Source organism: Bos indicus x Bos taurus, chromosome 18, assembly GCF_003369695.1.
Source record: "Bos indicus x Bos taurus breed Angus x Brahman F1 hybrid chromosome 18, Bos_hybrid_MaternalHap_v2.0, whole genome shotgun sequence".
Taxonomy (NCBI): Eukaryota; Metazoa; Chordata; class Mammalia; order Artiodactyla; family Bovidae; genus Bos; species Bos indicus x Bos taurus.
Window position 1 is genome coordinate 53428916 of NC_040093.1, and position 21550 is coordinate 53450465.

Sequence of the window (21550 nt, forward strand, 5' to 3'; positions counted from 1 at the left end):
GGGCCTACAAAGGACTGAACGAAGCAGAGTGACTCACTCCCCAGGGGGAAGGGAATCTAGCTTCTCGGGAGCCAGCTTCTGTTGTTATTAGAATTGTTTTATTATTCTACTTATTTACTTTTTAGCACTTTAGGAGGTGTTTGTGTGAAGATGACGCAGAGAGAAGAGAGGGAGCAGAAAGCAGACCGTGCCATTTAACATCTGTAGAGTCTCACAGGAGAGGAATTGAGTCATGGAGGAGCGATCCCGGTCGGCTTCCCGGAGTAGGGGCCCTCTGGGAACTAGAAATGGAGGTGGATGTGTTTGAACTGGCAGTGGGCTCGGGCAGGCTACGGGTGTTCACTCGGTAGCTCCCTCTTCTGCCCACCCAACCCTGGCAAATGCCCCTCAGACCTAGCGCTCAGTGCTGGCCTGATTGAGAATAAACCTTCAGGGACCACACGCACCGCCCTCCTCCCGGGGCGCGGAATCGCACGCGCATGCGTGAAGCGGAGCGTTCCCACCAGGCCTCTGCCGCAAGGCCACCGTGCCCCCCGGTCCAGACCAGTGCGCAGGCGCGGGGAGTGCGCGCACCGGTGACGTCACTTCGCGCGGGACTCCGCCGAGGGAGGCGTCGCGCACTGACAGCGTCGCCATGGAGCCGAGGGCGGGTGAGGGGAGGCCCCGGGCACCACCTGAGAAACGCGCGGGGGACGCGGAGGGGCCACATGAGAGTCGGGCAGGGGACGCTGAGGGCTACCTGAGAGACGGGCCAGGGAAGGCTGAGGGGCCACCTGAGTGTCGGGCGGGGGACGCGGAGGGGCCGCCTGAGAGACGGACCGGGGGTCGCGGAAGGGCCGCGTGAGGGACGGCAAGGGGTCGCGGAGGAGTCCCCAGGGATTGGGAGGAGAAACCGCCAGAGACAGAAGGGGGACATGGACGGGCGGGGTCTCCGAGGGTTCTGAGCGGGGTTGGGACGCTGTCGGTGGAGTAGGTAGAAGAAGCGGGGCTGCCTTCTGGGTAGGTGGTGGTGTCCGTTTCCTCACCCGCCTCCCCGCGATGAGCGCTGTCTCCTGTGTCGTCTGCCCCAGGCCCTGAGGAGGCTCGCCCCAGAGCCCCTGAGCTTCGGTGATTGATTGCAGGATTGCCTGGCAAAGATGGTACTGAGGCTCTTGCTGCCCCACGGTCTATTAAAGCCGAGTTCGAGAAATGTGAATAAATCCCCTCTTCCGTTACTGCCCGGGCAGCATGGAAACAGCACGGGAAACAGGTGCTGGTAGCTCGGTGGAATGGTAACAAAGACCTTCGGAGACGCTTGCCAAGTGCCAGGACTGCGCTCGGGGCTAGAGGTAGAAGGAGGAGGGAGACCCAGGCTGACCTGACGGGCAGTTACAGAACAGGGTTCATGCATTTCTCACATTAATATATGTCACCTTTTATTGTCCTAATTATTTCCCATGTTTTGGTAACTTTCCAAGGGCAGGGACCTGCCCTTACATTCTCTCCTTCCCCTTGCAATTAGTCCACTGCGTTCTAAATGGGAGTCACTCAGATGTGATGATTAATTGACTCTGGACCAAGGGCAGCAATTCCTACAACTCCTGGGTCCCACACAGCGTCCTGCACAGTGCTGGGGATATTGTTGGACCTCTGAGTTGTTAGTGAAAGTAATCTCATAGCTTTTTAAAAAAAAATTGTTTATTTATTTGGCTGTCGTGGGTCTTCATTGTTTGCAGGGGCTTTTCTCTAGTTGTGACAGGGAGGGGCTGCTCTCTAGATGCAGGACACAGGCTTCTTATTGAGGCTGCTTTCCTTGTTGTGGCACACAGGCTGTAGAACGTTCAGGCTTCAGCAGCTGTAGCTCCCGCCTCTAGAGCACAGGCTCAATAGTTGTGGCTCCTGGGCTTAGTTGTCTCTCGGCATGTGGGATCTTCCTGGACTGGGAATCAAACCCATGTCTCCTGCATTGGCAGGCAGATTCTTTACCAGTGCGCCACCAGGGAATTTGTTTTAATGGTTTCTGTTTTGAAAAACAACAACAACAACAAACAGTGAGGGCGTTTTGGGTTCCTCAAGAATCAAAGGTCCCAAAGGAGGAATGTCTGTCTCAGCTAGCCCTGACGGGAGAGGAGGGGTGAACCAGAGAAGGGAGGAGAGGAGGTACAAAGACCTGAAAAAGACAGGGGTACAGATGTGTGAGGCCAGGGACCGACACTGGGCCACTTTTTAAATTCAAGGTGGGGAGTGGCAGGAGATGAGGCTGAAGCGGTCAGCAGGGCTTTGCAGCTCATTCCACACTCTGTGTCAGGGATCCTCAGAGCACTGGAGCAGCATGGAGGGGAGACTTCCTGGAGGTGGTGCTAAAGCTGGGCCTTGAAGAGGGAGGCTTTGACTGACAGGGAGTAGAACAGACTTCCGGCAGAGACCAGAAAGTGCAGAGTTCCCAGCAGGAAAGAACAAGCCAAGTCCTGGAAACTGCCTACATGGCCTTAACCCGGCCGACAGCACTATAGTCCCGCATCCTTGGAGATGCTTGTTCCCTAAATACACGTGAATCTGCAGTCCTGATTTCTGGTTCAGAAGGGTCAAGAGGCACCCGAGTGTTTGCAGTGGGCTCCAGGATGCTCTGGGGTCTACCTGTGAAGGGCCTGGTATGGGTGCTGTTCCAAAGGGATCTGTGTCTAGCCTGAGGGCACAAGCACTGGAAACCTTTGGCTCTGGTCCTTAACGTGATAAAACTACATGTAAAAGTTTAATAAAGCATTATAAATTGGCGAGGTCTGTAAAGGCATATGTCAGTAGCAAGGTTGGACACCCCCCTGCCCATCAGTCAAGGACTGCTTGAGTAAAATTTGACCTACCCACATCATGGAATACTATGCAACTGCAGAAAAGTATGAGGGTGCTTTTTATATACCGTATGGGCCAATCTGCAGGATAATAAGTAAACAGCAACAGAACCCAATGCAGTATATGTAGCTGTTTGTCTCAGGCGCCCTCTTAGGAAAAGAGAATGAGGGACAAGAGTGGAGTGTCTCTTGTCTGAAGCCTGAGATGCCTGGGGAAAAATTCATCAGGACAAACAGATGCAACTGACTATCTCAGGGGAAGGGACCTGGTACTCAGTAGACAGTGAGAGAGGCTCTTCATTATATAGATGCCTTTGTGTGTTTTAAAACTCCATTTACAAAAAAGTTATTTAAAATGTAATTTATTCACAAGATTCAAAGTCACATAATTCATAAATGTTTATGGTGAGAAGCCAGCCACCAGCCACCTCCCACCACCCGGGCTGGGGGCTCCAGGTCTGCTGTGGGACGGCTACCTTGTGTCACTTTTGAGCAGCCTTTGCTCACTCAGGGGAGACTGAGGACCTGAGAGGGTGAAGCTGCCCCTCTCTCCCGCCCAGGCGTTGAGAGGTGCCATGTCACAGCAGAGTGATTTGGTGCAAACTTCTGCACAGGTGCAAGGATAGGCCTTTGGACTAAGAAAAACGAAACTCCATATAAATGCGTTTATGTGAATGTGCCACTTTTGTTTTTTTCCCGCTCGACTGGAAACTGCTTTTTGTAGTTCTCCATTTCAAGAGGAGCATGTAGTTAATGCAGGGTTTCTAAAGGCTTTCCCTAATCAAATAATTAAGGAATATTTGTTGCCTGAAAATTCATTTCCAAAGTGAGACCTAGAATAAAGATTCTCGCAATAAAGTGGATTGCAGTAGGTAATCCAAAGTAGCAGCTGGCTTACACATCACTCAGGCAAGTGAACAGGCCTTGCAGAAGGAGGGAAGTAATCATAGCTGTCTCAAGACTGACAGACAGAGTGAGATCACAGAGCCTTGACTGAGCAGGATCGTGTCTCCAAGAAAGGACTTAGGAATGCTTGGGTCGATGGCCTGAGTGGTGTTTGTGCTGCTGCTACAGGTTCATAGAACAGGCTTCATTAAGCACTTGGTTATGTACACTGTGTTTGGACTATAACAATCTGTTGAGGTATAAAATGTCACCAGCCTTGGTTTTTCAACGTAGGGGTCAGAAGCCCTAGATTCTGTCTGGCGTGGCAGAGCTGAGGGTGCAGTGGGAGCAGGCGGGCCCTGGGCCCTGGGACGGCTGTGCTGTGGGGTTCCTGTCCGTGTGTTTATCAGTCACACCTTTTATTGCTGTAGGTGTTTCCAAACAGGACATTCGTGAGCAAATTTGGGACTACATGGAATCACAAAATTTAGCTGATTTTCCCCGGCCTGTTCATCACAGGATTCCCAACTTCAAGGTACTGAGGCATTCCTGGAACATTCACAAGGAAATTGGGATATTCCTGAAGGAGTAACAGTAGTAAGACAGTTACCACCCCGCTTCACGGTGAATTTGAACTCGCTGAACAGTGAGTGGTGTGAAATCTGAACCAGCTGGCCAGGATGTCTCTATGCTTAGAGATGGCCTTCATCATCTTATTAATACTTAACACTCACTCTCAAGTGCCTCTTGCCTTTCTGTGCAGGATTGGTGGTTGAGTTGCATCTTGCCCTGAGGTGGTACTGAGGCTACTGCTACCCATTTGGTACAGAGTGGAATATTTCTCCCGGCTGGAAGCCTTCGATCCTGTGGTGCCTTTTCACACACCGGGCTCCTAAGGGCTGACGTACTCTGAGAGGGAGCCCCAGCCAGTGGGGCTGGCTTCCAAGCCCTTTGTACCCTGGCTGCCCCCTTAGACATTTCTCGGGTGACCCCAGACCTGGTCTCAGCACTGGCCCTCATGCCTGTATGGGGGAGGTGCTGGAGCATCAGGCTGTAGGTGGCTCAGGGCAGTGGCCTCTTGGTAACATGCACTTGCATTTAAAAACAGGGTGCTTCTCGGGCCGCCGAGCATTTCCCACGTTTGCAGGCGTTCAAAATGGCCAGAACCATTAAAGTCAACCCTGACGCTCCCCAGAAAAACGCCCGTTTCTTCGTCCTTGAAGTAAGTGCACCTCTGTCTTTCTACCTAACCAGGGCTCTTATCTGGCTTGCCAAAACATCAGAGACCTCGAGGTTTTTGCCAGAACGCAGGAACTTAAAGTGGACCCTGATAAACCACTGGAAGGCGTCCGGTTGCTAGCGCTGCAGGTAATCCCATTCCCTGAGCCAGAGCCCTGGCTGCTGACCAGCCTGCCCGCCGCAGGTGGCTGGCGAGTGGGCACCATCCTGCATTTGGAGGGAGGGTTCTGATTCCCTCCATGCAGAATGTGTCTGTGGAGTTGTTTTTCCCAGGACATTCAGAACTCTTTCATTGTCAGTCAGAAGTCCTGAACGTGTCTGAATTCAAAGAGAAAAGGCATTGATGTACCTCTCCAGAAGAAAACAATTAACAATATGTATATTTCTCCTACTACATTTGTGATACTATAATTCTTTGAAACTTGATGACTTACAAGTAAGAAATCTGATAAATGAGTTCCCCAAACACATGAATTAGAACAGTGTTTCTTATATATAATAGGTCCCTTTTCAAGAAGAAAAATTACCCCCAGGGTTGCCTTAATTTATAATTTCATTTAATAGGCATAAATATAAAACTTGGCATAAATTTTAATTTCATAGCTCCAGTGTGATTGTAAAATCAAAATACACATGTAAATTAAATATAAACAAAACTATAAAAGCAGTAACATTCAGGTGACAGCCTTCATTTCATTTAATGGCTGATGTTGGGGCAGTGTGGGGTCTGTGGGATCCTGCCGTATGCTGCTGGGCTCAGGTGGCGGCTCAGTTTCCCTACACCTCCTGAGAAGCCTTGCTCTGCGGGCACCTTCCATCCTGGGTGGGGGGCGCATACTCAATCAGGCTAGGATGGTGATGTGCACGACCACGGAGCATGCCTGGGGGTACAGCTTCCCAGGCTCGACCCCAGACCCTCATCTGGTGCTATTACTAGAACTCGGTCATAGTAAACGCACTATGAGACCTCCAGGTCTGAGCGTCCTGTCTGTAAGTTAGCACCTGCCGGGGAGCTTTGAAAGACTGCTGCTGATGTCCAGTTCTGAGTCAGGCTTGAGTGGACCTGGACTTTGGTGAGCCTCAGAGCTCCCCAGGGACCTCTAGTTTGCAACCAACGGGTTAGCAGAGTATTGGGCAGTACACCAGAATCTGGAGACTGCAGACAAAGTCACCCACCTCTGTTGTTACTTCTGTTGAAATACACTTCGTGGGGTTGAAAAACCTTTATTTAAGAAAGCCAAACTGTAATTTTATAGGACTTTTATTGGTCTTAGGCTGTCATCTCCTGCTCAAAAAGTAAAATATGCTATTTTTTACATAAAAGAGCTTATAAATTTTATAATTGCCTAATGGCCCACCCTTGTATAATCTGCAGCAGTGTCCTTGGCCGTGGTTCTCAAACTTACCCTGTGCATCAGGAGTCCTGGGTAGGCTTATTAAACCAGGCTGCTGGGACCCACCCCAGAGCTTCTGATCATGTCAAACGGTGCCCAGAAGCCCCCACTCTGAAAACCTCTGCTCTGGGTCTTGCAATAAACATTTGAGAATTAAATAGAAGAAAACGACTGTTGACACAAGTCAGTGTAAATTATTGATTATAATGGGTACTGATCTCCCAGACTGATTTACTGAGCAGCAAATTAGATATAAGTGCTTGATGGGGTAATGTCTTAACGTGGCTTCAAAATAAAACATCATTGTACCTGGATAGGGCTTAATTCGAGGAGCATAAGGCACAGCAAGATTATGGGTGGAGTTTTCTTCAGGACAGACTTCTTTTGGATTTGCGTCATCATTTTCACTGGGAACAGTTTTGAATGGCAAGTAGAATAGAATCAGCAAGTTTTACAAACCCTCGCCCCTTTATTCTGAGTCAGGGTAGTGTAAACCGCTCTTAAGTAGAGTCGTGCCCAAGTGTTATTTAGTTGAGTTTGCAAACCAGCTCATCTTCTTGACACATACCCCAAAATACAGGTAATGGTAGCTTGCTTCTGTTCTAAATGTTAAAACAATACGTAAGAAAGTTCCCATGTTAAATTTTGTAATTTATTCACTGTCTTTTTTTTTAAAAGAGCAAAAAAACATTGTTGGTTCCAACACCACGACTGAGAACGGGGTTGTTTAATAAGATTACTCCACCCCCTGGGGCAACTAAAGACATCTTGAGAAAATGTGCCACCTCTCAGGTGAGTTTGGAAGCAGCACCAGCCGCAGGGAAGAACCACTCTCAGCCATGCCCTCTGGTGAGTTAGAACAGTGTGACTCCGCCACAGGGTTGAAGTCTGTGTTTAGTAAAACCAAATAAAGAGTGGTGTGGGGTGTTCAGCAATCTTGTCGTTACAGGAACCCAGCAGAAAAGCTGCCAGGCACTTGGTTTTTCTTTTGCACCAAGGTGACAAATAGTAAATTCCTGGTAAGAAAGAGAAAAGGAAAAGCCAATTTTCTGGTACTCTGGCGCCCTCTAGAGTTAGCTTTTGATGCTGTTCAGTGTCCTAGAGCATTTTCTCTGATACCACCAGAAACAGGGTAGAATTTCCAAAATATGTTCAATTGGAAATTGTCTCACCAAGTGCTGAAGTAATAAAGGCTTTAGTAATTTAGCAGTATTTTTTTACTGCCTCATAATGCGATGAAACCAGTATACTGTAAACATTACATTAGAGTGCCTTATAATGAAATTTGTTTAGTATTTTATAGACAAAGAAATAGAATTTGGTGACTTTTTTCAGAGTTCTAGAGTTGACCCCAGATCATAATCTGATTCCTAATCTGGTGAAAATGAGAAATGGAGCATCAAGAAATACCTTTCTAAAAGGGATTTTCCACCTAAGTCTAGTGTATAACAAGTGAATGCTTTATTGTCATTTATTGATAACCTGTCTTATTGCAAAAACAGAATTTGGTGTGACATGCAAAAATACATATAATTAAGTAAGATAACAAAACGTGTGGAAAAAAAAAATAAAGGGAAAACAAATGTGAGAATGTAAGAGATGACCCTGGTTCTGGTCAGTGTTCAAAGTGCCCACCACATGCTCCCCTGCAGTTGGTGGATGTGGCCACAGACCCGGGCCCACACTTCCGAGGGCTGGCAGGGAATCTGGTCAGTTATAATCGTGGGTTGTGGACAGTAAAAGCAGCCCTTTTCCTCATACTGAAGTCCAGGTCAGATGTGGCTGTGGTGCCGGTGCAGTGGTCTGTGTCCCCCTTCACAGCGTCCCCTCCCCTTTGAAAAGTGACCAACACTCAGGTCGTTCCCAGGAGGCTCTGTGACGCGCCAGCACTGGCCGGTCTTTCATGGGCACTCCTGAAAGTATGGCCTGGCCAGAGTGAAGCCAGGCCGGCTCTCACGACTGAGCTTGAGTGCAAATTGAACAGTGTTTGGGCTCTTTTATATCATGAGATACTGGCTAGAAATCAGAGATCCAGGGTCATGAACCTCAGAGTGTTGTTTTCTCTGTGGTAGAGGAAAATGGCAAATAGAGAGTCATAAAGACATGTCTAATGCAGATGCAGGTTTAGTACGATTATTATTTAGGTGGCCAAAGCTTAGTGGTGAAATGCTGCCACCATGTATATCACTTTAGGAGACTGTGATGTCGCCTTACTTCATGGCAGGCAAGTCACTGAGTTTGTGCCTCAGCCTCCTGCCACTGTCATGCCCCAGCCACCTGTGTCTGCCATCATTGTCTTTGCATTTACTCTTTGACTCAGGAGTGTTCTGGGAACCACTCCAGGGGGAAGACAGAAGGGTCTGTTAACTGCCTAAGTCCCTCTTCCCCGCCGGTGACTCTTGGTTAAATAGAACAGGACTTTGGAGTGTCAGGGAGACTCCTGGTTGCTCATGCTCTGTCTGGTCAGACTGAGCAGGTGAGGCTGACCACTGAGAGAAAGGGGGGCCTGACAGACGGGTTACAGCACAGAAAACCTGATGCCAGTGTCTGCTACCCAAGGCTGCCAGGCGCTGAGCCCCCTGAAACAGGCTTGAAGATGCCAGCCATGGGCGAGAAATGCCTGGCTGCATGGGTGTGATGAGCTTAAGGAAAGACAGGCTTTCCCACAATGGGGGCCCCTGGGGACAATGACTGTGGTTTGACTGCTGGGAGGCCCCAAGGTAATCATAGTGCCGCTCCTTGGACCAGTCACTTGTCGTGGACCTGGCACTTGTCCGGTGGCCACTCCTGCAGGGTACTGGGCCACGCAGTGTCCAACTCTAGTTCCCTAGATTTCCCCAGGGCCTGTCATCAGAGTCATGGCCGCAGTAGCCTCCCTCCACTCAGGCCGTGTTAGTTAGGATAAGGTGTCCTTTGGGTGCTCTTTGGTTGAATAATTGGCTATTCATGCAGAGAGGCCTCCAGTGTTCATGGTGAACTAACATGTCCCATACGCTTAACGGCCGCGTCTTACATGCTGGATGCTTTGCCTGTGCTCTGTCATCTCATTCCAATGTGAGGGACGAGGCAGGGCTGCTGTCCCTGTGTCACAGAGGAAGAGACTGATGTTCAGAGAGCTTCCCTCTGCTGAGGCCGCAGAGGAGGGGTCTGGACCCAGTTCCTGTGACTCCTGGCCCTGGGTTCTAATCACTGTGCTCTCCTGCCTCCTGGGAGAGAAAGATTTACTGAATATTATGCAATGAAAGTCCTATTCATTTGCTGTCAGATCCCCCTGGTGAAGAATTATGGGAACTGCCTTAAAATGGTTCTGATGCATGGTTTCCTGAGCTGCTGCTTCCGCAATGCTGCATCGTTTGCTATGGGGCGGCTCACCTGCTTCCCGCGGGAGGTTCGGAGCCTGAGCGCACCTCCCCGTGGGTTATGAGGCAGGCGGTTTCGCTGTGCCGGGAGCTCTCAGGTCGCGTGTCTGTTCACAGGGCGTGAGGAACTACAGCACTCCCGTGGGCTTGGACTCCAAGGTCCTTGTGGACTTAGTTGTGGTGGGGTCCGTGGCTGTTTCTGAAAAAGGTAAGATTAAGAACAGAAACTCTGAGATGTGACCACTGACTGTGCAGCCTGCTGTTCCCCCAGCGCTCTGGCCGCCTTACAGATGATGACAGTGAGTAATTTCAGCTTTCTGGGTGCATGCCTGGCCGCAAAACCACTGCATCTATCACTCATGTTGAAGAATTAACTCAGTCCCGCCCACTCTTATCCCCACTCAACACCTTTACAGCATTTCCACTTTTCCTTAACAGGAGAAATGACATGAGGTCATCTCTTTTCAGGTGGTGAAAGATTTCCTCTCTGTTCTTAAGTTAACTGGAACTGGAGCTGGATTTATTTGCAGTGTGTCAGTAAATAGTTGGTTTTGGAGAGCCTCCAGTAAATGGAGAAACGTTGGGTTCTGAACCTCTTTTTTCTTGTGTAGCAGTAGCTTCCTGGTCAGTGCAGGGTGTCCTGAGCCTGCCTGTGGGGCCTGAGGCTTCTCCCTGCAAGCCTGCGAGCTGGGAAAGCGTGGGTCATCTGGGTGCTGGGCTGAGCCGCCCTCGGACTTGTTTCCCTGGGGCCTCTTCCCCTCTGCCCTGCCCCACTCCAGGCTCGGCTTGATGCTGTCTGGGAACAAGCTGCTGCTTCTGGAGTGGGGTCAGCACATTGCAGACTTGAACCTGTGTGTACGACTGGGGCCTCTGCCACTAGGAAAGCGTTCTCTTTCTTCTTTTCCCACCAAGAAATTGTCCGGAGATGCTCATCCCAAATCTCTCTTTGGAAGTTTATCAGCCAAAGCCACGTTCTTCCTTCAGTAGGTTCCCAGTAACTCGCTGGCGATTCCCAGTAAGTCGTTGGTGAGAAGTGCTCTAAGTCTCTCGTTCCCAACCCTGAGCATTGTGTTTTTCAGTGTCAGCCTTTAACATTATCGCCCTAAATTTACTCTTTCCCCTGCTCCTGCTCTGAGCTACTGTGTGAGACACCTAGGAGCAGGATGTTACAATTCTGGGTTCCTTGTTTTCCATGTGTTCCTGTTACGGACGCTTTACCTATGTCCTCAGGGTACCCTCTGTGTGCAGACACGCAGAGGGTGTAGTGTAGTCATGTCCTATGGTCTAGGGGGCCTTTGAGGACTACCTGTGGGATGACTCCTAGGAGAGGAATTGCTGGGCCAATGGGTTTTTAAGTCCTGATATTGCCAGGTTACACCGCAGCAGGGGTGCCCACCTCACATCCTCACACACCATCTGCCTTGCCTCCCTCTCTCTTCCCCTGTTAATAAATAGGATTAGCACACCTCACTTTTTGTGTCTGATAGTAAGCAATGGTATTTGAGTTGCCTCTTGATTTACATCTGATTTGGGTGAGCTTGAATGTTTCTCCTGTGAACACTGTTGCCTGTCTCTCTGGTCCGTTTGTACCCTCTGCTGCCCTGCTGTTGAATTGTCTTTCTCTTCTTTGCATGCATGGTTGAAGACTTCTCATTGTAAAAGTGGCACAGTCAGGTCTGACTCTTAGAAGGATGCCTGAGTGATGGTGCTTCTGTGCTTGGAGAAGTGCTAACGTCACACAGAAGTCAGAACTCCTGGCTGGCCTGGGCGTCCTACTGAGAGGAGTAACTGGACTTGGCTGGGAGCTCACAGCACGCTCACGTCCATTGTCTTGCATCCTTTCCCCCTGCTTAGCTTGTCCTTGAGCTTCAGATAACAAATCCTTTTCTTGTGCCGCATTTGTGAATTTGCAACATAGCCCTGCTTAAACTGCCTCCTTCCAAGTTGTGGGGCTATGCTCTTAGTTCCCTGACTAGGGCCTGAGCCGGCGCCCCGCACAGTGGCCGTGCAGAGTGCTAAGCGCCAGGCCCCCTGGGAGGCCCCTGCTTAGCGCCTCAGGCAGGGCTGAGCCAGCTCACGTCCGGGCCCCTGATGCAGACTTCCTGCTTTCCCTGCACAATGAAAACGACTTGCCTTTAGTAGGAACTTGTGTTTAGTGCTTTAAAAACTACTCTTCCATCCCTTTTAAATGTGGATCTGTTAACATAAAGCTCACGTAAGTGCTAGCTCTACTTCCTTTGTAAAGGTGCACAGGGTGCCAAGTTCCTTGACTGTGTTATCCGAGGTACCCGTCCTGCGCGGCACTTCCCCTTGAACTCCCCCAAGTCCACGATGAGAAGTGCGCTCCTGCCTGATTCCCCAGAACCCACACGTGCTGCTTCTCTGCATTGCCTCTTAGGCTGGAGAATTGGGAAGGGAGAAGGCTATGCTGACCTTGAATACGCCATGATGGTGTCGATGGGAGCGGTCAGCCAGGGGACGCCAGTGGTCACCATCGTCCATGACTGCCAGGTGCTTCCTGGGAACAGGCCAAGCAGAGCCGCCATTGGGCATGGAGCGCGAGGGCTGGGGCAGGGCAGCTGGGCCTCTGCCTTCTTTCTGCACCGTGTCGGGTGTGGCTTGCCGGGCTGGATGTGCTTGGTGGCGTGGCAGCTGGGCCTGGAGCAGGACGGGTTTGGGAGACATCATCCTTCCATCGAGCGGCGCGGTGAATGCGGCTGGGGCCGCATCCCCAGCAGCTCCCTCACCCGCTTCTGTTCGACCAGGTCGTCGACATACCTGAAGCACTCCTCGAGGACCACGACCTCACTGTGGACTATATCCTCACTCCAACTCGAGTCATCACCACAGGGTGTGAGCGCCCCAAGCCAGCGGGAATCGCATGGTCCAAGGTGGGTCACGTGAGGTGGAGCGAGGCTAGCGCCGGCCTGTGATTCACAGACACCTCCTCTCCCTGTGTTCTCTGTCAGGACTGCTATCCCCAGGCCTGCGTGGCCACCCGCGAGCTTTTGAACAACAGCTTCTGAATCAGTCTCCAGGCGTGGGCTGGAGAACATACTTAAGAAGCCCACCAGATCCTCCAAGCAGGCAGGATTCATGACACCAGCGGTAGTGGCGGGAGGTGACCAGCTCTACTAGGAGAGCTAACGCCGTGAATCTACTTGCCAGCTGGTTTCATCTCTAAGAGCTGTCTTCTGCCACCCCAGCTACACACGGGCTTTCCTTTTGTAAGCCAACTTTCTCAGTGCCTCTTCTGCATCTCCATGCAGAATGGAATTGGTAGGAGGCAGTACCCACAGCTTCATAAGCTGATGCCATGGTAACTTTCTCTCCAGAGTAGGCAGTGGCATGTATCACAGACTGGTCTGCAATAGAAGTTTGACCCCAGAAGCCAACCTCTAGGTTATGATGCTGTCTGCTGGAAAACAGCCAGAGTTACTGAGAAAGCTGGAGAAGTTGTGTTCCGATTGAATTGAAACTTTTGGTCAAATTAGCATGTTTGTCCATATTTCGCATTCCTTACACTTGAGTCATCCAGGGCTGGAAGGCTGCTTTCCTCTGGGCGTGGGAATCAGCAGTGTCCACCACCAAAGATGGCCCAGAGGGGACATCCTGTGCTCTCACCCCGCGCCGAGGGTCTCCCTGCAGAACACCTGCGCTCCTGCTGGAATCACCCCCGGTGAGAGCAGGGAGAAGGTGCAGCATCCTTCATGACTGTTGAAACATCCCTCAGGGTGGTTAGAACTTAGGGTTCCTTGGAATCCAGGCCCACAGTCTCCCTATAGATGAGTGGTGGCCCAGACACCGGCCATGGGAGCGAGGGGGCTGTGCTCAGGGCTGAGCATGTGATCTGGGAGAATGCGCCAGAGGGGCCACTCTTCATAGCTGAGGGCCAGCTGTGGTGCAGGGAGGGAGGGTTCTGGGGGCCTCGCCAGGGTGAGGAGATGGTTGCCTTGGAGAATACCTGTAATTTAGTAAGAAAAAGATGAAAACAGGAACAAGTTAGGTCATCAGTTGTGTTAGATGAATATAATCCCTCTTAGATGAAAGAGAAGCACAGTCCAGCCACAGCTTCCTGAGACCCCTCAGCCACGCCGATGCCTGCTTGCCGGGACCTCACCGTCTTCCTGGGGGTTGCTAATCGTCACTGCAGCCATGGCGAGAATCCCTCACTGTGGGTCCTGAGTTCTCAGTTCTGCCACCAGCTGGCCGTCCCTCTGTGTGGGTCCTGTGAAGGCAGGGACTCTCCGCCCCCAGATTCTTGCCTGGCCTTGCAGTGTGTGCAGCCAGAGCACCTTGGGAAGGGGAGGTGGTGGGGGCGGCTCAGTGCTGCTTGTAGTGCTGTTTCAGCTTGGCTCCTGGGCACATATGGGCAGATCCTGATCCTTCTGTGACACTCCCCACATAAACTCACGTGACCCCAGTGTGGGCCGGGGGTGAGGTTAGAGCCAGTGTCGTCTTGGGTTGGTGGCAGATGCCTCGAGAGTCAGATTTCTGATTGTGTTGGGCTTAGTGTGCATTTGTAGGGGACAGGTTTTAAACTTAATCTCTAAAGGGAACATGTATCCATAAATGACTGCCATCTGCATGCTTCAGCAAGAAGTGATTGGGGCATACAAAAAAGTCAATTTTGCTTTATACCAGCTTTTTAATGGAATGATTAGTTACAGAAGGCATAATTTTTTTTCTGTTTGATTAACAAGCAAAATGTTTTATTTCACATGGCAAATTGACAAAAAACCTAACAAACGTTCCTAACTGCCAGGAAAAACAGCACCCCTGGGGGTCCCCGTGTGGGAATCCAGCCTGTGTACTGGGCTCTCGGAGGCCATCACCTCGGGCCTCCATCAGCCCGCATGTGCCATTCCACAAGGAGCACAACGGGGGCCAGGGGACTGGGGGAGTGAAGTAGCAGAGGCCCCCTCATCAGAGAGGCTTTTCCTTCAGAACTCATGGGGCGTGGGGCTGCGAGGCTGCGGAGAGGGCACTGACGCTGAGCTTTGCCGTCCTAAAGAACACAGTGCTCTCAAAATGAGCAGTTCTACATAAAAGGCTTGCATTTCTGCACTTCTGTTCCCAAGACCCCTCAGCGTGGCGATGCTGTGGGCTCGGTCGGTTCACGGTGTGCTGGAGGGCATTCCTTGTCCTGCCGCTGATGGCAGTCTGTCCGAGTGCCGGCTCGGGTCAGCGAGTTCCGGGGATGTGCACAGAAGGATGCGTGTGTGCAGCACACACGTTCTAGGATGGATATCTGCTGCGTGAGTGTGGAGCCTTGCCCCACGGGGCCAGGCTTCTTGAGAACGTGCACGTCTACCTGAGGCAGGCCTGTGGATCCACTGGGCAAAAATCACGGGAGTTTCAGTATTTAAGGGGCAGTCATCAGGCCGAGACAGCCTCACAGCGGGCTCAGTGGATGCACGGTGTTTACCAGGAGGTATGGCCTTGGTGGCTCCCACTGCTGGTGTGGGGACTGGGGTAATGTTTCATTCTTCCATACAAGGACATAAGACACACTTTTCATTTGACTGTGATTACTGTTTTAAATTTGATCATCCTTTCTAAATGATCCAATAACTTAAGAAATCCTTACGACTCTAAATATGACCAGTTTAAATTTGCTGCTAAACACTTCGAAAGAATACAAGAATTTGAACTCCTTAAGAAGGCAGACCAGGGATGTGGGAGGGAGTCGGGTTGGCCGGACTCAGGATGTCTTTGGGATTCTTTGGGACCCAGAGCCTCTAGTGGAGGAAAATGCCCTTTGATCAGGAAGCGTGGCCCCATCTTGTGGGTGTCTTCATGGCAAAGACATGGTTTTTGTTTTCTTTTTGCATCTCAGTAGTGGGGCTTCCCTCATAGCTCAGTTGGTAAAGAATTCGCCTGCAATTCAGGAGACCCCAGTTAGATTCCTGGGTCAGGAAGATCCACTGAAGAACGGATAGTCTACCCACTCCAGGATTCTTGGGCTTCCCTTGTGGCTCAGCTGGTAAAGAATCCACCTGTTTTGTGGGAGACCTGGGTTCGATCCCTGGGTTGGGAAGATCTGCTGGAGAAAGGAAAGGCTACCCACTCCAGTATTCTGTCCTGGAGAATTCCATGGACTGTATAGTCCATGGGATCGCAAAGAATCGGACAAGACTGAGCAACTTTCACTTCACTTCACTTCAATGGGAAATGTGAGGAGGAGGAAGTTTTTCTCTGTGCAAGAGTATGCTCTGTTCTGAAGACTCGCATGGCTCCTGACTCAGCTGTGCCAGTGCCAAGAACAGTGTCTGGCTGGGGAGGCTCTAACTCCCGGGCGAGGCTCTGCTGCGGTGGAGTCACCTACCTGCATAGCACTGGGAGTGCGAGCCAGTGGGGGCTAGAAGCCTCTAGGTCTCTGAGAGGGTATTTGACATGCTTGGGTGTTCTTGTTTCTTCTCAATCTTATCCTAATCCATTGATTCTCAACCTGGGACCTGTGTGTCTCTTGCAGTTTGGAGGTTCATTCACAGGTGTTGGGATATTGTACACAGTTTTAGGGAATTCCTTTGTGGGAGGGAACCTTAGCTTCTCTCCAGGGTCTCTGACACCCTGCCAAGGATAAGAACCATTGCCCTAAGTCACATGTGATTCTGAATATACTGAGAACTCTGGTACTATTTGAACTATTTATTTTTGAAGAAAAATTAGACCTGTTCATTTTGTGTGCTGATCCATGTTGAGGTACTCATGTCTGTTGGAAGCCTGCATTTGGACCATTGCTTGCCTCTTGGTGATTGAATTTTTTTTTTTTTTGCGGGATCTTAGTTCCCTGACCAGGAATTGACCTGCACCCTCAGCAATGAAAGTGAGGAGTCCTAACCACAGAACCACCAGGGAATTCCCTTGGTGACTGATTGTTTACGTGCTTTATGCCCCAAACAGAAGCCAGAATGCACCTCTAAAGGATAATTTGTCAAAAAGACCTGAGCTTGTCTCCCTGGCAGTGCTGGTGAGGGCTTCTGGTGGAGAGAGTTCCTTCTCTGCTGTGTGGTTCCTTAGGACACGTGAGACCAGTTCTGCCCCTGCTCAGCCCCCAGTGCCCCTGGCACACAGCACAGGGCCTCAGCCTCGAGTATTGGGGCTCTTTTGTCACCTCCGTTGCTACAAGTGCTCTTTGATCAACTTAGCCAAAAAGCCAAAAGGGTCCTTTGTGTGAAAGTCCTACTGGCTGAGATAACATTGTGTGTGGAATGCGTTGTTTTGTAGCCTGATGAGCCATTGCTAGAAAGTATTCTCAGTGTAGTGTTCTGTTCTACATTTGCCTTAATTGTGCTTTTTCGGTGACGCCTAGATGGGTTTGGCCCTTAGGAGGAGGGGTAGGAGATCCCACGGCCCCATTAAAGACCTCACCCCACCCGAGGTGTAGGTCAGGGGAGGGGACAGATACGGAGGTAGAAAGTGCCCTGTTATCCTGGGAGGTCGCCAGGGCAGTTGCCATTTACAACCCTGTAACCCTCACACCAGTGATCTTAGCTCCACTTTTGCATAGGATACCTCTTTGTCTGCCTTAGCCATCCAGCTACCCGGTGCCGTGTCCTGTTGGGCGGACACAGAGCGGCAGAGGGAGACAGCTGGCCTAAGGGTGCTGAGTCTTCCGCGAGCACGTGTGGCAGAGGCTCCTGCATGACCGATGCTTCTTCCCTGGGACTGACGCCCTGAGAATAGCTGGAACTGCTTTGCTTTTTCAGATCAGCTGTGAGATGCTGGGGAAGATGCCCATCCTCAGAAGCCTGCGCCACCAAGAGGAGCAGGCTGGGAAGGACGTCACCCTCCGGGACGGGCCCCGGAGCCCTCCGGGTGCCACCAGAAGCCCTCGGGACCTGGCCCCACCAGAATTGGGCTCTGTGCCTCTCAGCTCTGTTCAGATTGGGAACCTCCCCCGGGATGCCAGGGTGAGCGAACTGAAGCGGGCCCTCAGCGCACTGGGCGTGGCGCCCTCGCGGCTCACCTGGCAGGGGCCACAGCACGGGGCCTTCCTTCACTACCGGGACCCGGCCGAGGCCCAGCAGGCCATTGCCTGCCTGCAGGGCTTCCGCCTGGGCGCCAACACAGTGAGGGTGGTGCTGGCCAGGCAGCAGAGGGCCAGTGATCTGGTGGGCAGCCACACCGCAGAGCCACTACCTGACCATCAACCAGCAATTGCTGGGCCATGATGACGTGCCGCTCTGGTCCCCAGCGAACTTCCGAGCCCAGCATAGCAGGCCGTGGTGGAGCCATTGCTGCCTGAGCTGCTGTTGAATTTGGTCCTTTCTGGGAAGTCTGAGCTTCCCTTTCTGGGAAGTCAGACATTGCTGCCCAGTGTCTCCTGGGGGCAGGAAGTCAGCCTGTGAGGGACTTGGAGTCTCTTGGAGACAGGAAGTTCATATTCAGGCTTCGGCGCATCCTGGTCCTTCAGCCTGCGGAATGTCACAGCCCTGCTGGTTTCTTGGTTGAGGGGACTGAGTGGGCAATAAAAGAACAGGAGTAAATTCTGACAGCAGTCTAGAGGGTCTGCATTCTGAACTTGAGAGGCGTGGGGGATTAAGAGGAGGTACATGGAAGAGTCTGCCAGGAGAGGCCTTGACAGGGACTAGCTGCAGAGGCACAGCAGGGTGGAACCAGAAGTGACCCTTTTGTTCCTAGCTTCTTGGCCTCTCACTGTTGGAGGGAAAAAGGTACGGTCACCCCACAGAAGCCAGGGGGTTTAGTCCAGTCCCTGGGGCACAGTCTGCTTATCTCAGCCCTGGTGCTGGAGATGGCGGCCAGTCCGACAGGGTCCCCTGGCCGTGTGGTCTCACCTCTGTCCCCTCCTCACCATTGCAGCTGGGCTTCTCCCTCTGGGTGACCCACACCACCCCCCGCCGGCCCATCCCTGCTGTCGGCCAGTTGCCCCCGCACAGCAGGAAGCTCTGCCTCTAGGAGATCCTGGCTTTGAAAAGTGAGGGGTCCCAGCCTGTGTCACAGACGAGGCCAAACAGATGCTCTCACACTCATTTGCCCACTACTGTGTGTTCTCTGCATCTTTCCCTCCATTTCTCTCCTAAAACTAAGCTGGACTTTGGCTGAACTGTGCTTTCTAAACAGAAGCGCTTTTGCAGTTGATCCTGGGTGAAAAGTCAAGATAAGCATTTAAGTGGAGATTTTATTTTTTTCAAATGCATATTCATTGGAAGTGTTTATTTTTTCACCAGAGGGTCTTACTGAGCATGATTTGAACCCATCATTACGCCTCAAGGGGGCAGGCCTTGCCTGCGCTTTGAAGAAAATGTTCTCAAGGCACTCAGTCTCTCTTTGAAAAGCATTTTCTTATTGGTGGAGAGTTTGGGAAAAGAATCGACCCTTAGATTTGCTCATTAAATGCCGCCTCTTTCCACATTTTTGTGAACAAAATCAAGGAGTAGAATATCTTAACACAGGCCAGACTGTCAGGGCTCTGGGCTCACCTTTCTCTGCCCAAACCATACGCCCCTTTCCCTCAGCTGGTGTCATTTGGTCACTTGTGTTCAGTTTGGCCATTCCAGACCAGCTGACTGCCCAGTCCAGAGTAGCGGCCTGATATCTGAACTCCTCACTCCCCGCTTGGGTTTCCCCCTTTCCCAGAACACCTCTTGCGTTTGACATGCTGGGTTTTGGTTGATGTCTTTATTGTTGCTTTGCCACCATTGGAGCAGCGCCCTGGGAGGTTAGGAAGTGAGCCTGTCCCTGCCTGTGCTCTCCGCCAGCCATCCTTTAGCCTCGAGAACCGCCTGCTGATGCGTGCGCAGAAATGAAGGGACCCGTCAGTCAGAGCCGAGGGGCAGGCTGTGTCCAGTGAGCCTGGACCCAGCTCCTCACACTGCTGAGCTTTGTGTTTCAGGGATGACCCCTGTGGGCTGGGCCAGGTTGCTGGAGTCCCCGTCACTTTTAGCCAGAAGAACCCAGGTGTGCTGATACACAGATAATCTGAATGCATTCATCACTTTCATATTGGGACAGTAGGTTAGCAGGTGGGAGACGGCCTGAAACAGTAGCCCCCCCGATGTATCATGTGTGTGCCTCCCCTTGGGCAGCCCTGGAGCCAGAGTTCTCAGCCCTGCCAGGAGGGGCATCAGGGATCATTTTTTGTTCCCAGGGTTCTTGAGTATTTTTCAGTGTCATAATCGTATAATTCACATAATAAGAGAATAATGGAAAATGAGCACTTGACAAGTTGCTGAGACTGCATGAACCTTTTTAAGTGGCTCTGCTGTGACTCCTGGGTCCCATCCTGTTTCCTGAGCAGCAGTGCAGCTCTGCCTGCGATGCGAGGAGACTCGACCACACCGGAGCAGCACCCTCTCCAGAAACCCAGCCTCCGCTCTGCACGGGGGCCAGGTCCTGGGGCTGTGCCATCTCCTCTGTCTGTTCCTATGATATGGCCACATCGTGGAGCCTCTCTGGGCATTTGTGTCCTCAGCTTTATAGTGAGAGGGTCAAGCGTGTTGTTCCTAAGGCCTGGCCAGTTCTAACATTCTGTTTCCTTTGAGGTTCACTGCTCGCCATCACTTAGGCTTTTCCATTCTGGAAGTTTGGGGCTGTCAGAAGTATTATACAAAGGGTGTCATCCCTCACCCCACCGCATAAGCAGCCTTGATATTGCCTCTTATTTACCTCTGGTCTTTCCTCTGCACAGTATTAAGACATAGCTAGCATTAACACACATGCTTCAGAACCACACAGATTTGGCCAAGAGCATCTGTCTTGCCACTGGCAGGCACCTCCTCTCTGAGCTTCCACATGCTCAACTGTGAATGGACATAGTGACAGGATCTCCTCTAGATTTGTTATTTTGAAGGGTGAATAAAGCAGCTTGGATTTCTAAATCATTGTTGTTCAGTCGCTAAGTTGTGTCCAACTCTGCGATCCCATGGACTGCAGTACACCAGGCTTCCCTGCCCTTCACTGTCTCCTGGAGTTTGCTCAAATTTATGTGCATTATGTCAGTTATGCTAAATAATACCACGTGTAAAAATAAATTCCAGGCTAATTAAGTATCTAAACATAAAAATAAATGTAAAGGAATTTGGGGATAATAGAAGAGAATGTTTTATAATGTTGGGTTAGGAAGGGATGGACAAGACGTTGAATTTAAGGAAGAGCTTATTCCTTCATCCCCCTTGGAATCCATATGAGCCCTCCAGGATGAGCTGTCTTCTGGGCGCTTCTCCAGGCTGCAGTGTTAACTCTTGTGTTTTCTGCATCGTGATTTCTGTATGTTCTCTAAAATTTGTCACTATGCATGGATGATTTTATTTAGCATTACTTATCTGAATGCAGAGTTCCAAAGAATAGCAAGGAGAGATAAGAAAGCCTTCTTCAGTGATCAATGCAAAGAAATAGAGGAAAACAACAGAATGGGAAAGACTAAAGATCTCTTCAAGAAAATTAGAGATACCAAGGGAACATGTCATGCAAAGATGGGCTTGATAAAGGACAGAAATGGTATGGACCCAACAGAAGCAGAAGATATTAAGAAGAGGTGGCAAGAATACACAGAAGAACTGTACAAAAAAGATCTTCACTACCCAGATAATCACAATGGTGTGATCACTCACCTAGAGCCAGACATCCTGGAATGTGAAGTCAAGTGGGCCTTAGAAAGCATCACTAAGAACAAAGCTAGTGGAGGTGATGGAATTCCAGTTGAGCTATTTCAAATCCTGAAAGATGATGCTGTGAAAGTGCTGCACTCAATATGCCAGCAAATTTGGAAAACTCAGCAGTGGCCACAGGACTGGGAAAGGTCAGTTTTCATTCCAATCCCAAAGAAAGACAAGAATGCTCAAACTACCGCTCAGTTGCACTCATCTCACACGCTAGTAAA

General features: G+C 50.8%; 1 protein-coding gene across 4 annotated transcripts; it reads left to right on the forward strand.

Moving 5' to 3' along the window:
• Nucleotides 1-558: 558 nt before the first annotated feature.
• Nucleotides 559-18205, forward strand: MTHFSD (methenyltetrahydrofolate synthetase domain containing). 4 transcript variants are annotated; one of them, XM_027513865.1, is made up of 8 exons: nucleotides 559-650; nucleotides 4145-4248; nucleotides 4968-5081; nucleotides 7025-7138; nucleotides 9823-9913; nucleotides 12104-12216; nucleotides 12471-12596; nucleotides 17418-18205. In XM_027513865.1, exons 1-8 carry the CDS (start codon nucleotides 635-637, stop codon nucleotides 17880-17882), a joined length of 1143 nt encoding a protein of 380 aa, XP_027369666.1. In that variant the 5' UTR covers nucleotides 559-634; the 3' UTR covers nucleotides 17883-18205. The 4 variants fall into 4 exon arrangements, with proteins under 4 accessions (XP_027369666.1, XP_027369667.1, XP_027369668.1 ...); XM_027513866.1 differs by lacking the exon at nucleotides 4968-5081 and adding an exon at nucleotides 4822-4935 and having other exon boundaries at nucleotides 568-650; XM_027513867.1 differs by lacking the exon at nucleotides 559-650 and adding an exon at nucleotides 802-1139.
• The last annotated feature ends 3345 nt before the right edge of the window (nucleotides 18206-21550 follow it).